At 42.1% G+C, this 18059-nt stretch overlaps 2 protein-coding genes across 2 annotated transcripts in view; one reads left to right on the top strand and one right to left on the bottom strand.

The window, feature by feature from the left end:
• Window positions 1–524: 524 nt before the first annotated feature.
• On the top strand, window positions 525–14283 carry LOC118364921 (cartilage-associated protein-like). The gene is made up of 7 exons (XM_035746746.2): window positions 525–1431; window positions 9270–9419; window positions 11647–11824; window positions 12517–12645; window positions 12786–12931; window positions 13781–13861; window positions 14105–14283. Exons 1-7 carry the CDS (start codon window positions 892–894, stop codon window positions 14237–14239), a joined length of 1359 nt encoding a protein of 452 aa, XP_035602639.1. The 5' UTR covers window positions 525–891; the 3' UTR covers window positions 14240–14283.
• The window catches only part of adam11 (ADAM metallopeptidase domain 11), a 53031-nt gene continuing 49255 nt past the window's right edge, over window positions 14284–18059 (bottom strand). Inside the window, exon 26 of the mRNA XM_052488060.1 lies at window positions 14284–18035. Coding sequence (XP_052344020.1) covers window positions 18020–18035 — 16 coding nt within the window. The 3' untranslated portion in view covers window positions 14284–18019. The remainder of the gene's footprint in view (window positions 18036–18059) is intronic.

Raw genomic sequence — 18059 nt, 5'->3', positions numbered from 1 at the left:
AAAGAAGAGGGGGGGGCTTCTCTCCCTCTTGGCAAGGAATGTTGTAAACGTGGACAGTCTCCAGTTTGCAGTGGGATTGCTCAGACTCAGCGCGTAGATGAGCAGCGGCCGTTCTATGACTGGCTTCACTGTCAGTGGTCCTATAGGTCTCTCCTATGCAAACAATCAATGCCAAACGCATGTGCAATGAGCATTGTCGGAGCATGTGGCTCGAAGCATAAAGACATTTTGAAAGTTATTGGCTTGGGAGAGGCTGTAACGACACTCCTGACCAGTAAAACAAATGACCAAAATCTAATGTTTATCCAATTCTGAAATGATATATAGTTTTTCAGGTCAGGAGTGTTCATATAGACTTTTCCTATTGGGTATAGGGTTATGCTACTATTTTTTATTTAACTTTTATTTTATTAGGCAACTAATCATTGCAGTGATTCATTGAGGGGGAATAGCCAGGTCCTGAACCAGCTATTCTACAGTCAAGGTAAGTGCACTACCTCCGAAAGCCATTCAGACCTCTTGGTAGAAGCAATGGTATGCTTAAAGATAGATTGAGTTTAATTACTTTGATAAATATCCTAAACAGATAGGTATACATCCTATTTAATCCATCTACTATCACGAAACACGCTGATCTCACGCTAAATTATCTCCAGTGGCCCAGTAGCCTGAAGAGACCCTCGTTCACATTCAGCTAATGGAATTGTTAACTAGGCTACATGTATTTTTACGCACGTGGAACGCGTTTTAAATGAACAACTAAACGTGTTCTGATATGACTGCTGGAGGTTATGACAGCTAGAAATCAGAGACCACGGGCTACAACTGTCCAACTCGTGAATTCCCCAAGACCCCTAAACGGTTTGCCGGCCCACCTCTCCCTGAAAGTAAATGGAAAAACACAGTCCCGTTTTATTGGCCAGAGACAAATGCGCAACTTGGATGAATGCATTTATCATGGTCGCCAATCTCCAACGCGTAAAAGGAGTTATTTTCTCAATCTCTTTGTGTTTTATTGCCACTGTAGTGGTCGCGCAGTATGACAACTACAACTTTAGACATTTCCCACAAGAGGAGCTCATGCCAATCGAGTCTGCGTATGCACAAGGCTTGGACAATTATGCCTCAGAAAATTGGACGGACTGTATCAAATTCATTGAATTAAGTTTACGCCTGCATCGACTTCTGAAAGACAGCGTGACATACTGCATACGAAACTGTAATGCCAGTCATGTACAGCTACAGGAGCCTGTCATGGCAAGCAGCACCGGGGATATGCAGATCTTCTGGCGCATTTTGATGCGAGCATCATGCCTGAAAAAGTGCAGGATGCACTTCCCTGCGCTCTCGCTCCCTTACCCTAGAAAAGAGGTCATGGATGATTTCGATAATAGGTCGCCCTACCGTTACATGTACTTTGCTTATGTCCAGGTAAGTCACATTTTGGACTCAGAAATACATATTTATGCTATTTTCACAACCAGAATTATGAGCGCAGTAGCAGGCCGTGGCCTGAGTTTTGATGAATAAACAAATTGAAGGCGTGTTGAGGCTTAACCCCTCATTGGCCAATCATAATGTGCCCCATGGGTAAATATGTGTTTGCCTCAAGTTGTGTATATGATATTTTATGCATTGCACTGTCATCAACTCCTACTAGTCCATTATAACCTAATTTGTTAAATAGTTTACAGAAACAACAAAAATGGGAAATGTCCACTCACCATTACTACTTCCAAATACAGAGTATATCGCTATAACAGTATATCGCTGTATACATCAATGATGTCGCTCATGCTGCTGGTGATTCTCTGATCCACCTCTAGCAGACGACACCATTCTGTATACTTCTGGCCCTTCTTTGGACACTGTGTGTTAACAAACCTCCAGTCGAGCTTCAATGCCATACAACACTTCTTCCGTGGTCTCCAACTGCTCTTAAATGCAAGTAAAACTAAATGCATGCTCTTCAACCGATCGCTGCCCACACCTGCCCAACCGTCTAGCATCACTACTCTAGACGGTTTTGACTTAGAGTATGTGGACAACTACAAATACCTAGGTGTCTGGTTAGACTGTAAACTCTCTTTCCAGACTCACATTTTTTATTTCACCTTTATTTAACCAGGTAGGCCAGTTGAGGACAAGTTCTCATTTACAACTGCGACCAGTCCAAAATAAAGCAAAGCAGTGCGCCAAAAACAACATAGTTATACATGGGATAAACAAAGGCACATTAAGCATCTCCAATTCAAAATTAAATCTAGAATCCTCTTCCTATTTCGCAACAAAGCATCCTTCACTCATGCTGCCAAACATACCCTCGTAAAACTGACTATCCTACCGATCCTTGACTTCGGCGATGTCATTTACAAAATAGCCTCCAACACTCTACTCAGCAAATTGTATGTAGTCTATCACAGTGCCATCCGTTTTGTCACCAAAGCCCCATATACTACCCACCACTGCGACCGGTATGCTCCCGTTGGCTGGACCCCACTACATATTCGTAGCCAAAGCCACTGGCTCCAGGTCACCTATAAGTCTTTGCTAGGTAAAGCCCCGCCTTATCTCAGCCTACTGGTCACCATAGCACCATAGCAGCACAAACGTAGCACGTGCTCCAGCAGGTATATTTCACTGGTCATCCCCAAAGCCAACTCCTCGTTTGGCCGCCTTTCCTTCCAGTTCTCTGCTGCCAATGACTGGAACGAATTGCAAAAATCACTGAAGCTGGAGTCTTATCTCTACTTGCACATTCATCTTCTGCACATATATCACTCCAGTGTTTAATTGCAATTATTTCGCCACTAAGGCCTATTTATTGCCTTACCTCCCTAATCTTACTACGTTTGCACACAATGTATACAGATTTGTCTATTGTGTTATTGACTGTACATTTGTTTATCCCATGTGTAACTCAGAGTTGTTTGTGTCACACTGCTTTGCTTTATCTTGGCCAGGTCGCAGTTGTAAATGAGAACTTCTTCTCAACTGGCCTACCTGGTAACATAAAGGTGAAATAAAAAATAACCTACTATCGGTGTTGATAAGGTCAGTAGTGACTTTGCCACATGAAAAGGTAAACAAACAAACAGGCAAATATAGGCTACAAGTGGATTCATCACCCCAGAAAGCCAGCTGAATTCCCGCGATTTGACAGTTAGGTCCAATAGAGGAAAGTGGAAGATCTTTTTTTTTGACAAAATCAATGCCATAACCAATTGCATTACTGCTAAGACCAGTTTTTGGTCGGTCTTAATTATCCTCTCTTGGCTGACTGAAATTGGCATATTGGCGCACGTTTATAAGGACACACCAAAAATAATTCCACCCCTTCCACCTCAGCGCAAGCGAGCTAATGCTAGGAAGGTAAATTCACAAACCTGGCGCAAGGGCTGGAAAATGCCAATGCGCCAGTTTTTACATGACGAAAGTCAAACTAACGTGCGTTTCACACTTCACACCTGCTTACCGCAAGCATAAAATAGAACCTGTTGTGTTAACCATGATTAATCTGCAGGAAAGATGCAGTGCATTCGGAAAGTATTCAGACCCCTTCACTTTATTCACATGTTGTACATTACAGCCTTATGATATTGATTAAATTAACATCTACACACAATACCCCATAATGATGAAGCGAAAACAGGTTTTTAGAAATGTTTTTTCAAATGTATAAAAACATTTAAATAATACCTTATTTACATAAGTATTCAGATCCTTTGCTATGAGCCTCGAAATTGAGCTCATGTGCATCCTGTTTCTATTGATCATCATTGAGAAGTTGACAACTTGATTGCATTCCACCTGTGGTAAATTCAATTGATTGGACATGATTTGGAAAGGCGCACACCTGTCTATATAAGGTCCCACAATTGATAGTGCATGTCAGAGCAAATAACCAAGCAATGAGGTCGAAGGAATTGTCCTTAGCTCTGAGACAGGATTGTGTCAAGGCACAGATCTGGAGAAGCGTACCGAAACATTTCTGCAGCATTGAAGGTCCCCAAGAACAGTGGCCTCCGTAATTTTTAAATGGAAGAAGTTTGGAACCACCAAGACTTCCTAGAGCTGGCTGCCCAACCAACCAGAGCAATCGGGAGAGAAAGGCCTTGGTCAGGGAGGTGACCAAGAACCCAATGGTCAGTCTGACTGAGCTCCAGAGTTCCTCTGTGGAGATGGGAGAACAACCATCTGTGCAGCACTCCACCAATCAGGCCTTTACGGTAGAGTGGCCAGACGGAAGCTACTGATCAGTAAAAGGCACATGAAAGCCCGCTTGGAGTTTGCCAAAAGGCACCCAAAGGACTTTCAGACCATGAGAAACAAGATTCTCTGGTCTGATGAAACCAAGATTGAACTCTTTGGCCTGAATGCCAAGTGTCACATCTGGAGGAAACCAGGCACCGCTCATCACCTGGCCAATACCATCACTACGGTGAAGCATGGTGGTGACAGCATCATGCTGTGGGGATGTTTTTCAGCGGCAGGAACTGAAAGACTAGTCAGGATCGAGGGAAAGATGAATGGAGCAAAGTACAGCGAAATCATTGATGAAAACCTACTCCAGAGCCCCCAGGGCCTCAGACTGGGGCGAAGGTTCCTTCCAACACAATGACCCTAAGCACACAGACAAGTCAACACAGGAGTGGCTTCGGGACAAGTCTTTGAATATCCTTGAGTGGCCCAGCCAGAACCCGGACTTGAACCCGATCAAACTTCTCTGGAGATATCTGAAAATAGTTGTGCAGCGACACTCCAACCTGATAGAGTTTTAGAAGATCTGCAGAGAAGAATGGAAGAAACTTCCCAAACACAGATGTGCCAAGGTTGTAATATTATCTAATCCGTTTGCCCTCAAAGTTGTGATATTTCAGAAATAAACCATCTTTGCTGCCATATCAATAGTCTCAAGCAGTGGTCGCCAACAAGTCCTTTGAGGCATTCCTAGTCAATCACCAAACATTTCTGTAGAAAGGCCAACGACAAAGGCATAAAGGCTTGCCGCTCCTTTTTTTTGTGTTGTGTAGTTGCTGGGAGGTGCACTTGATTCAGAAGCCCTGCGCAGGCAATGCGTTTCCATTTTGTATTTTCAGACAAATTAAATGGTTCAAACTCCACCTACCCCCACTGAATGAGTAGCCAAGTGTATCAATAGCCCTGTGTTTTTTGAATTATTATTAGCAGCTTGTCATGTCTATTTTATATTGAGGTATTTCACTTTCTCTGGACATAGGAACAACATGACTTTGTGCCTGAGTCGGATGCAGTGCGACTCGAGTTTCCCCCTCTCTGGTCAGTCTCACCTGAGAGGAAAGAGAGTGCAGGGACCGTGAGAGGCGGACCCTCTGATGCCCTCTCCCTGTCGCCTCTGAGACTAATGACGTGTTCAGAACAACTGAGTATATATACCAAAAGATACACCCAAACTTTATTGCACGAATTACGATCACATTAACAAGAAAATACACTGCTCAAAAAAATAAAGGGAACACTACAATAACACATCCTAGATCTGAATGAATGAAATATTCTTATTAAATACTTTTTTCTTTACATAGTTGAATGTGCTGACAACAAAATCACTCAAATTATCAATGGAAATCAAATTTATCAACCCATGGAGGTCTGGATTTGGAGTCACACTCAAAATTAAAGTGGAAAACCACACTACAGGCTGATCCAACGTTGATGTAATGTCCTTAAAACAAGTCAAAATGAGGCTCAGTAGTGTGTGTGGTCTCCACGTGCCTGTATGACCTCCCTACAACGCCTGGGCATGCTCCTGATGAGGTGGCGGATGGTCTCCTGAGGGATCTCCTCCCAGACCTGGACTAAAGCATCCGCCAACTCCTGGACAGTCTGTGGTGCAATGTGGCGTTGGTGGATGGAGCGAGACATGATGTCCCAGATGTGCTCAATTGGATTCAGGTCTGGGGAACGGTCAGTCCGTAGCATCAATGCCTTCCTCTTGCAGGAACTGCTGACACACTCCAGCCACATGAGGTCTAGCATTGTCTTGCATTAGGAGGAACCCAGGGCCAACCGCACCAGCATATAGTCTCACAAGGGGTCTGAGGATCTCATCTCGGTACCTAATGGCAGTCAGGCTACCTCTGGCGAGCACACGGAAGGCTGTGCGGCCCCCCAAAGAAATGCCACCCCACACCATGACTGACTCGCCACCAAACCGGTCATGCTGGAGGATGTTGCAGGCAGCAGAACGTTCTCCACGGCGTCTCCAGACTGTCACGTCTTTCACATGTGCTCAGTGTGAACCTGCTTTCATCTGTGAAGAGCACAGGGCGCCAGTGGCGAATTTGCCAATCTTGGTGTTCTCTGGCAGATGCCAAACGTCCTGCACAGTGTTGGGCTGTAGCACAACCCCCACCTGTGGACGTCGGGCCCTCATACCACCCTCATGGAGTCTGATTCTCACCGTTTGAGCAGACACATGCACATTTGTGGCCTGCTGGAGGTCATTTTGCAGGGCTCTGGCAGTGCTCCTCCTGCTCCTCCTTGCACAAAGGCAGAGGTAGCGATCCTGCTGCTGGGTTGTTGCCCTCCTACGGCCTCCTCCACGTCTCCTGATGTACTAGCCTGTCTCCTGGTAGCGCCTCCATGCTCTGGACACTACGCTGACAGACACAGCAAACCTTCTTGCCACAGCTCGCATTGATGTGCCATCCTGGATGAGCTGCACTACCTGAGCCACTTGTGTGGGTTGTAGACTCCGTCTCATGCTACCACTAGAGTGAAAGCACCGCCAGCATTCAAAAGTGACCAAAACATCAGCCAGGAAGCTTAGGAACTGAGAAGTGGTCTGTGGTCACCACCTGCAGAACCACTCCTTTATTGGGGGTGTCTTGCTAAATGCCTATAATTTTCACCTGTTGTCTATTCCATTTGCACAACAGCATGTGAAATGTATTGTCAATCAGTGTTGCTTCCTAAGTGGACAATTTGATTTCACAGAAGTGTGATTGACTTGGAGTTACAATGTGTTGTTTAAGTGTTCCCTTTATTTTTTTGAGCAGTGTATATGATGACCTAGACAGGTGGAATTCACTTCCCTTAGATTTTAATAGTAGAATTGAAACAATCAAAATGAACATCCTGCTGAGGTTACTGTATTTGTTCCAATCACTGCCCATAGAAATCCCACCTAAACAGTTTAGGGATAAACGGATATCAAGGTTCATCTGGAACAGTAAGAGACCAAGAATTAGATATGCAACATTACAATTACCAAAAAACTGTGGGGGTATGGCCTTACTAAACCTAAAATATTATTTTTGTGTCAGCCCAATTGAGACCTCTGGTGTGTTGGTGCAATTCAGAATATGAATCCAAATGGAAAGACATTGAGACTACTTTGACAGAGATACCCATACAGTCAGTTTTGGGAAATAAGGACATGGTAAAAGAAATAGACAATAGACAAAATCAGTGGATTAATTTCTCTCTGAAGACATGGTTTAGGGTAGTTAAGCAAAATCATTTAGACAGAGAGATCAAACTGCTGAGTTGGCCCGCATACGACCCCAGCTTCATCCCTGCAACTCAGGACAGCAGGTTTAAACAATGGATGCAGAAAGGCATCACATCATTCAGTACAATTATAAGGAACGGGGACCTTGATAACTTCCAGGACCTAAGTAAAAAACATGGCTTGGATAAACAAGATTTTTACAGATACCTACAAGTTCGACCGTATTTCTTAAGGGAGATAAAAAATGATTGACCCTCGAGCACCTCAACAATTAATCCAAGTATTCACTAACGCATACAACTTGGGGGGTAACAAAAAAACTATTTCAAATCTCTACTTGGGTATTCAATCCTCAAAGAAACATTCTACAAACTATATTTAAAAGAAATGGGAGGAGGAACTTAACATTGAAATAACTGATGAAACATGGTTGAACATATTAGAGACTCAACAAAGCTCCACCAACTCAAGGTCACGGAGAGAGTTCTGTTGGAAGAATGTTATACGTTTCTTCATAACACCTAAACTGAAATCAAAACAGACTGGCTCCCTATACCCTTGTTGGAGAGAATGCTGTCTATTGAGGGTGGATCACTCTCATATCTTCTGGACCTGCCCCGCAATCAACACTTACTGGGGATAAATAAGATCTAGCATTGGAAAAATAATGGGATGTGACATAGAACAAACATTCATTTCTTTGTCCATGGGTGAAATACCTGGTAACTTACACAATAGAGAAAAGTACCTCTTAAAAGGTCCTACTGGCAGCCAGTAAAAAGGCAATCACTAGGAAATGGCTACAAAAAGACCCTCCCACAGTGACACAATGGATAGACATTGTAGAAGAAATACACCACATGGAGCGTATGACCTTTGCTTTAAGAACTCAAGAGGAGAGAGGTCAGGAATACTGGGAAAAATGGGTTTCGTACTTGGAAAAGGTCTAATTCAAACATGTCAATGTAACTAATATGATGAAGGTATAATGTGCACTGTAACTGACAGATCTTTTGTTGTTCTTTTATTTAACTTTATTTGTACTTTCTTTGTGTTCCTCAATAAAAACAAACTATTACATTTTTTTTTAAATAAATGTTTTTATTAGGTTAATGTACATTTTTGAAGTCGTGTTTAAAAAAAGAGCGGTAAGATCTCAGCATGCTTTTTGACTTGCGAAAGTGATCTTGTCTCAGAAAAGGTTGGTGACCACTGGTCTAAAGCAAAAGTACTAGACAGCTCAAAGTAGCCCAAAGTCCTGCCACACACCACATCTGTTCCAATGATGGAAAAGACACAAAGAGAGGAAACCGCTTTGAACAATTGAAATTCTCCTGTCTACATACAGTATCTGGCGGCAGGGTAACCTAGTGGTTAGAGCGTTGGACTAGTAACCGGAAGGTTGCAAGTTCAAACCCCCGAGCTGACAAGGTACAAATCTGTCATTCTGCCCCTGAACAGGCAGTTAACCTACTGTTCCTAGGCCGTCATTGAAAATAAGAATTTGTTCTTAACTGACTTGCCTAGTTAAATAAAGGTTAAAAAAATATCTGTCCCACTGCAGTTAGAATACTTATCAAATTGTATTTTCCTCCCTTTCTTGAAGTCATCATTGACATGACTGGATTGATGCTAGCAAGCGTTCTAATCTACAGCATTGCTATCATCAATTGTCTTAATGTTAGATCAGTGATAACTTGGATGAAGGAAGGACGCATTTTCTGAGTATTCCAACAGGGCCTTCACCACTTGGCCTGTGTTATGTTTCTCCCAGACGGATGACCTCCAGAAGGCGTTGGCGTCAGCCCACACCTATCTACAGAGAAACCCAGAGGACCCGGTCATGACACGGCACATGAACCAATACAAAAGAGAGTTTGACTTGGAGGGTGCTCTCATTGACCACGAAGAACGCCCCTATGAGGTGAGCATAAAGGAGAGGTGGGAAAAGGTACTACAAAATCAATCTGACCCCAACCTAATATCAATCCACAATACCCCGTCACTACAGGTTCACTAATATTCACAATACCCCGTCACTACAGGTTCACTAATATTCACAATACCCCGTCACTACAGGTTCACTAATATTCACAATACCCCGTCACTACAGGTTCACTAATATTCACAATACCCAGTCACTACAGGTTCACTAATATTCACAATACCCAGTCACTACAGGTCCACTAATATTCACAATACCCCCATCACTACAGGTTCACTAATATTCACAATACCCCCATCACGACAGGTTCACTAATATTCACAATACCCCCATCACGACAGGTTCACTAATATTCACAATACCCCCATCACTACAGGTTCACTAATATTCACAATACCCCGTCACGACAGGTTCACTAATATTCACAATACCCCGTCACTACAGGTTCACTAATATTCACAATACCCAGTCACTACAGGTTCACTAATATTCACAATACCCAGTCACTACAGGTTCACTAATATTCACAATACCCCATCACTACAGGTTCACTAATATTCACAATACCCCGTCACTACAGGTTCACTAATATTCACAATACCCAGTCACTACAGGTTCACTAATATTCACAATACCCCATCACTACAGGTTCAGTAATATTCCCAATACCCAGTCACTACAGGTTCACTAATATTCACAATACCCCGTCACTACAGGTTCACTAATATTCACAATACCCCGTCACGACAGGTTCACTAATATTCACAATACCCCGTCACTACAGGTTCACTAATATTCACAATACCCCATCACTACAGGTTCACTAATATTCACAATACCCCATCACTACAGGTTCACTAATATTCACAATACCCCGTCACTACAGGTTCACTAATATTCACAATACCCCATCACTACAGGTTCACTAATATTCACAATACCCCATCACTACAGGTTCACTAATATTCACAATACCCCGTCACTACAGGTTCACTAATATTCACAATACCCCGTCACTACAGGTTCACTAATATTCACAATACCCCCATCACTACAGGTTCACTAATATTCACAATACCCCCATCACTACAGGTTCACTAATATTCATAATACCCCGTCAATACAGGTTCACTAATATTCACAATACCCAGTCATGACAGGTTCACTAATATTCACAATACCCCATCACTACATGTTCACAATACCCCGTCACTACAGGTCCACTAATATTCACAATACCCCCATCACTACAGGTTCACAATACCCTGTCACGACAGGTTCACTAATATTCACAATAACCCGTCACTACAGGTCCACTAATATTCACAATACCCCCATCACTACAGGTTCACTAATATTCACAATACCCCCATCACGACAGGTTCACTAATATTCACAATACCCCCATCACGACAGGTTCACTAATATTCACAATACCCCGTCACTACAGGTTCACTAATATTCACAATACCCCGTCACTACAGGTTCACTAATATTCACAATACCCCGTCACCACAGGTTCACTAATATTCACAATACCCGTAACCACAGGTTCACTAATATTCACAATACCCCCATCACTACAGGTTCACTAATATTCACAATACCCCCATCACTACAGGTTCACTAATATTCACAATACCCCGTCACTACAGGTTCACTAATATTCACAATACCCCGTCACCACAGGTTCACTAATATTCACAATACCCCGTCACTACAGGTTCACTAATATTCACAATACCCCGTCACTACAGGTTCACTAATATTCACAATACCCCGTCACCACAGGTTCACTAATATTCACAATACCCGTAACCACAGGTTCACTAATATTCACACTACCCCGTCACTACAGGTTCACTAATATTCACAATACCCCGTCACTACAGGTCCACTAATATTCACAATACCCCGTCACCACAGGTTCACTAATATTCACAATACCGTCACTACAGGTTCACTAATATTCACAATACCCCGTCACCACAGGTTCACTAATATTCACAATACCCCGTCACCACAGGTTCACGAATATTCACAATACCCCGTCACTACAGATTCACTAATATTCACATTACTCTGTCACTCAGGGTGGGGGGTTGGGATCAATTCCATGTAATTGCAAATTTCAGTGTTCTTCCAGAATTAACTAAAATGAAATTAAACTGACCCCCAACATCCACACGACCTTGTCACCCCCAAGGTTAGCTTCCTGAAAGCGGTCACCTTGTTCAACTCTGAGGACTTCAGCAGCAGTATAAGTCACATGGAGCAGGCCCTCAGCCAGTACCTCCAGCAGTACAGCCTGTGTCAGGCCATGTGCCACGGGGCCTGCGACGCCGACCTCCCCCAAACTAAAGATCTGTACCCCACACTGGCAGGTAGGCTACTGCTGCCTCACTAAGACCCAAAAACACAGAAGGCAGACCCAGGTAAAACCAGGGTTCCTTAGAAGAATGTGCAATATACATGTTTGATTCTTTTTTTTTTTTAAATAGTAAGAAGCTGAGTGTTTTCCAAAACAAAGTCTGGGCCAAACAAAGTTGCAATCTTAGAATCCGGAAATGGAAGAAAAGCTCTTTTTAAAAAAGGGGGGGGCAATTTGCGATTGGTACATCGATTTTTGGACTTTTAAATTAATGATATATGCCTATAGATTCTTGAAGAGTACAACTTCTAAATGCCTCATGAGGTTATTGTCGTACCCCACCATAATCCAACATATTAGCCTGTAACGCTCCATTGTTTGGATACAATGTAATTGAAAACCAAACACCGTATAGCTTCAAAACATGGTAAGACGTATCATTTTGATATCATGGATGGTCAGTCCTTGCATCCATAGCTCGGTCTATAAATGTGAGAGTGGTTTTTAAGTTAAGGTGCCAGAGATGGTGGTCTCTCAGGGAGGTCAAGGTCGAAAGGTTGCTTATATTTGGCAGTCAGGGCTGGCTATACAGACCCAGATTATATAAACCCATGAGTAGCCTCAATTCTGGTTGAGTTAGCTATGTACCATGACTTTGAATGACTATTAGGACTAAACTCGTTTTTTTGCCACCTTCTTTCACAGATGCCTATGTTGACGCACTGAGATGCGAGGTGAAGTGTGAGGAAAACCTAATGCCAAATGTTGGCGGCTACTTTGTGGAGAAATTCATCGCCACTATGTATCACTACCTGCAATTTGCTTATTATAAGTGTAAGTACCAACCATAGTCTTATAATGTAGATATTATCCACCATCTTACTTTGATTAACAATAACGTCGAGCCTATGTATCGGGACTAAACGAAAGAGTCCAAATAAAAAGGACAAGTTATTCTTCTCCTCTCAATACAGTAAACGATGCCCGCAGTGCGGCCCCCTGTGCGTCCAGCTACGTGCTCTTTGACCCCGAGGACAAGGTCATGAGGCAGAATATGTTATACTACCAGTCTTACAGAGAGCAGTGGGGCCTGGATGACCACAGCTTCACACCCAGAGTGGTGAGAGAATGTCTCTATTCATCTTTTCAACTTTCCTCACATCCTCTCACCTCTTTCTTTAAACCCATTGGAAAAGGAAGTCGGAAGGGAGCGACAAAGGACCTACTATGGCTGAAAATGAGGCGAGGAGATAGATTGCGAGGAATCACTGTAAAGACCAATTGAAATAGACAGCCAATGCATCCTTCCTGTTAGCCTTCATTGAGGTATTTACGGATCCGTATATATTTGGATAAATAAAAGCAAAGTTTTCTTCTATTAAACTGCTTTCACTAATCCAGCCTTCTCAACTATGGGATTTTGCGCTTGTTTTCTTACAACCTGTAGTGCTCCTCCTAGGCTTCCCAAAAACCAAACGTGGGAGTAAATAGAGTGCACACTTCGGGGAGAAACGGAATTGGACTAGTAACTTCAGAGACAGGAAGGAAATACATAGGCAGCTAGGGATTGATTTGGAATTCGGCCTTCCGCTGCTCAGTCTCCGACCTAGCACGGCCCTGTAATAGGAATCCTAGACTTGGACAATCCCCTGCTCTGTTCAAAATCACCATGGTGATCTAGGAATGCAAATGCTCAGCGCAGGCCTCCACTCTGTACATAAGCGCAGAAACACCGTTTGCCTCGACTCAGGCATTATGGGAAAAAGACCAAATCACAAGGATGTGAAATAATTCAGTCTGCAGATACTTCCATTTTGTGTTTTGTTGTACTTAACGTTTTTTTTTAGGGCAGTGATTCATTGAAAAATGCAAGGAATTGTGTCTGACAAGCTTGATGAAAAGGTAAAACTCGACTTGCAGATCGTGTCCAAAGTGAACGTGAAGGAATAATTTGGCTCCGTTTCAACAGGAAGCATTGAGGTACTACAACCATACCACCTTGCTGAAACAGATGCTGGCATTTGCAGAGAACTACTTGCAGTCTGATGAGGTAGGATAATGCAGTTTAAGGTAATTAAAGGGGAACTTCAACGAGAAGTCATCATTTCATACGGTGCCTGTAACGCTATAACATAAGATGACCCGCTTTAAATGTCTTGCACTGAGTCGTTAGGGTTGTAGGCACAACATGGCGTTTTGAATTTCCCTTTTAAAAGGTTGTCGATAACCCTTACGATTGATGACACGGACCTTGACTCACAGTATCGGTTGTGTGTGGACCTTGTTTTTACAGGACTTTTTGAGTCCAGAAGAAGCTGCCATGGAGGAGGACTCTGATGTTGAGTTTGAAGGGATTGGAGACTACCAGGAATCAATCCTGGCTAGATGGTCACAACCCAAAGCTAAAGGGGACGTTGGTGATTCCTAAGGGTTTGTTCTTGACTAATGATGAATAAAAACAGAAAGACAATGCGTTTTCACACTTCCATTTTATTTCTCTTCACTCTCTTCCCCAATTTCTCATCGTTAAAATGTTATCACCTGTTCCTATTAGGTCTTAAAAAAACATATGAAGTCAATAATCGATATCTGTTCCGGAATTGTAATTCAAATATACAGTTGCAGGGAGGTCAAAATAAATACATAAAAGCTCCAGAATTTGCACACATCACACATTGAAAAAAGGAAGTCGAACTCAAGTCCTAAACAGTAAACCAAAAGTAAATAACCTCAAAACGACGCTATTCTATATAAATGCAATACGTATCCTGGAATCACTAGGCCGGGAAGCAATGCACAGTTAATTATACACAAAATGTACACATTTTCACTGTTGGGTTTCAAGTCTGCTATTTAAAGATATTGCAGGTTATCTAAGTACACTGGTATTTGATAGGTCAGTCCAATACAAATGGTTTTATGAATACCTCCGCATATATTGTACAAATTCTCATGGATTATGTTTATATGTACAGCCAATGCTATTCCACTCATACAAAGGCTGTTAAGTGCTCCACTCAGGAGGGTTGGTAAGTCTGCCAAGACTGTGTGGGGGTCAAATGAAAAACTAGAAATTAGACTAAAGAGATCAAACATTTGGATGACAGAGGGCCATTTGGCTATTATCTCTTGATTAAGGTCTACCACATCGCCTGTATTAATCCGTCTCCACATTTCTGGTCAACCCGAAACTACCTTTTTGTCAACCCCCAAAGCAGTCTTTTTGTCAACCCAAAGCAGTCTTTTTGTCAACCCCAAAAGCAGTCTTTTTGTCAACCCCCAAAGCAGTCTATTAAATTAAAGAATTTCCAATAACACAGTGCTCAGTGTATTAATGGTCCCAAAACAACAAACTAATCATCATATTTGATCACTTACAAAATATAGTTTCGACAAAGCTCCACTAAATCTTCATAGCTAGTCTATCAAACAGCATAACGGACAGCAGCCTGAGAAAAAGGGTCATTGTGTGTCAGTGTAAAGGTAGAACGGAAATAAAAATCATTCCTAATTTATTTTCTATATCCCTATCCTGTTTACACATTACACGCTTTTAGGGATGTACAGTTACCAAGCAACACTAGTGTGAACAAGTTCCCTGAATAGGAACAGGGCTAAATATGTGAACTGGTAAGCCTATTTGTTGACGTCCGTCGTCATTATATCACAATTTCCCAATTACCCATTGGCTCAACCACATACTGTATCATTTTAACTGTAAAGCCAGACTTAACCTGGAAGGCTTGGTGTGACTAGTAGGAATCTTATATAGGGGATAACTTTAATATCAACCGGCATGCTCTTATTTCTACAAAAAAAAGAGCATATCGAGTATCCTGTTGAACTGAGAAAAGGTTCACTGGCCTCCAAGGCAGATCTTAAGGAGGCCGTGTCGGGATGAACAAGGCACACGAAAGACCAGCAGCAAATGAGGCCAGAACCAGACATGTCAACAGTTACTCTTTCAGGCAGGAGGATCGATATTAAAAGATGGCGTCTGTTCCTAACCCGCTAGGTGTTTTCATCGACAGTGGCATTGTAAATGGTCCCCGGTTCAACTTTTAAAAAGGCTATTTTGTCACCTTACCCATGGAATGTAAAATACCTACATTAAAACTAACGACACGGTAGCCTATTAAACAACCGCGAATTTGAACAGCCAGTCTACATTAAACATATAAAATAACAAAAAAGGCAAGAGGAAGATCCCGAGAACAGGCTCAGGCTTAAATTTTCATTCAGCGAACTCCCCGAATTCAGTCACTGGCAACTATACAATAACATCTGACAGAGACGCCTCCACAAAAACACCAACAGGCCACGGTATTAAAACATGTTAGAAGGTCATACACATTGTTTTATACACCGGAAGTATTTACATTCAAGTCTAAAAGCGAACAATTGTTTGCGATATCCTATGAGTCGAACAACAAGAGTAAATGGACTGTGATTGGTAAGATTCCTGAAATGTCCATTCTTGACTAACATTTTGGAATACACATAGAGATACAGATTAAATAAGAGTTCAAGTATACTTGATGCTACTTTAGGCTGGCAGTGTAACTTTTTAAACATGACCAGAACCTGTAATGGAGAGGTAGGTCTGTGTTTGGTGACACGCAGAATACACTCGAAACCTAAAACAATAGTCATTAGTTACTGAGAGGAAGGAGCGAGACAGCGGCACACGCAAGCTACCACTGTTTTTCTTACTCAAGCTCATCTGTCTTTGAAAGTAGTCAACGGATTCTCGGTGAAGGTAAAATTCCACTAAAATTGGGTGTACTGTCCCTTTAATCAAAGGGCCGCTTGATTGGACTTTGAAAGTATTTAATTGAATGACAGTCTGTCAATGTAAATACAAATACCATTGTAATGAAGCTCAAATATATAAACTTCTTGCTTATACGGAATCTCCCATTGATGCAAGATACTGAAAAAGAGGAACGATTTGAGTCCACTCACAAACATGTGCTTTCATTTGAATGTACGTATTCACACTCAATCTCTATATGGAATACATATTATACAAGTACAATACACATTTGACATCTGGATGTGTATGTGCAATAGACTATTTCATCTAGCTAGCCGTCTCCGTGCAAAATGTACACTTGATATCGAGACAGAGATTGCGACAAGCATTCGCCCACTCGCAAGGTTGAGCTACACATTCATACGTTTATGCATATTATGTTCGATTGGATAACTGATTAATGCTAGATTACTGTTTGATACTGAAGAGCAACATTCTAGAAGAATATAAATGATGGTTATGTTGGTATATTAATAGAAATGCCTAGCTAAGCAGAGTACGCAATTAACCCAACCATGCCGTCATGTCTAATGGGAAAAAAAACGTTTTTTTTTTCTCCATTTACTGCTTGCAGTTCACCATCACTAACCAAAGAGCTACGATAACTGTCTTTGGAGACGAGGCGTATTGTATGACCGACACAGCAGACAAAACTGTCAACATTGCTGTTCAGGTTGTAATGACATCATTTCAACCAGTTTTGCCCGCTGGGTCCCATATGTTGTTATTATTATTATTTGACCATACATCCTACATGGTTATAGTAGGCTGAATGGTATTTGTCAGCTTGTTGAATGACCTCATGAGTAAATTGCAACTAGAGATAAAAGCTTACGAGCAGCCCTACATAGGATATCAATATAATCCTTCCTCCCTCGTCGCAGGATTTTTTTTTTTTTTAAAAGCGCCATAGTCCAGTAGAAGTGTCTAAATGGCAGGAAAGACTAAGTCAAAATTGATATAACTTCAGTACAATCACTTGTATGGAGAGTATACATGTCCTGGACAGCTTGGTCTAACATCCTCATAGAAAAAGAAAGCTATGGAGAGTCAATGGGGACAAACATACATTTCGGATATGACACACACACACAACATGATGATAAAACACAAATCTATCTATTTCTGTGTGACACAATGTGGGGCCCTTGTCGGTTATTAAGGTTTCGGGGAATGTAATTTCAGGTTAAACCTTTACCGAAGGCAAAAAGGTGAGACGTCTGTGGCTGGAAGATTGACAGGAAATACAGAAAATGGAAAAGGAAAGGAACCATGACAGGGAGAATTGTGAGAGTTGTAGTTGAAGAGAACGGAAGACACCTTTGGATTTCTCTCCTCAAAGTGGATAGGACACAGGGCAAGGAAGACAGGACAGCAAATGGACAGATGTTTTCATCCCCCTCCAGATCTAGAAAGAGAAAAAGAGGAGGGG

Source organism: Oncorhynchus keta, chromosome 3 (genome assembly GCF_023373465.1).
Source record: "Oncorhynchus keta strain PuntledgeMale-10-30-2019 chromosome 3, Oket_V2, whole genome shotgun sequence".
Lineage (NCBI taxonomy): Eukaryota > Metazoa > Chordata > Actinopteri > Salmoniformes > Salmonidae > Oncorhynchus > Oncorhynchus keta.
This window is presented reverse-complemented; position numbering and strand designations above follow the sequence as displayed.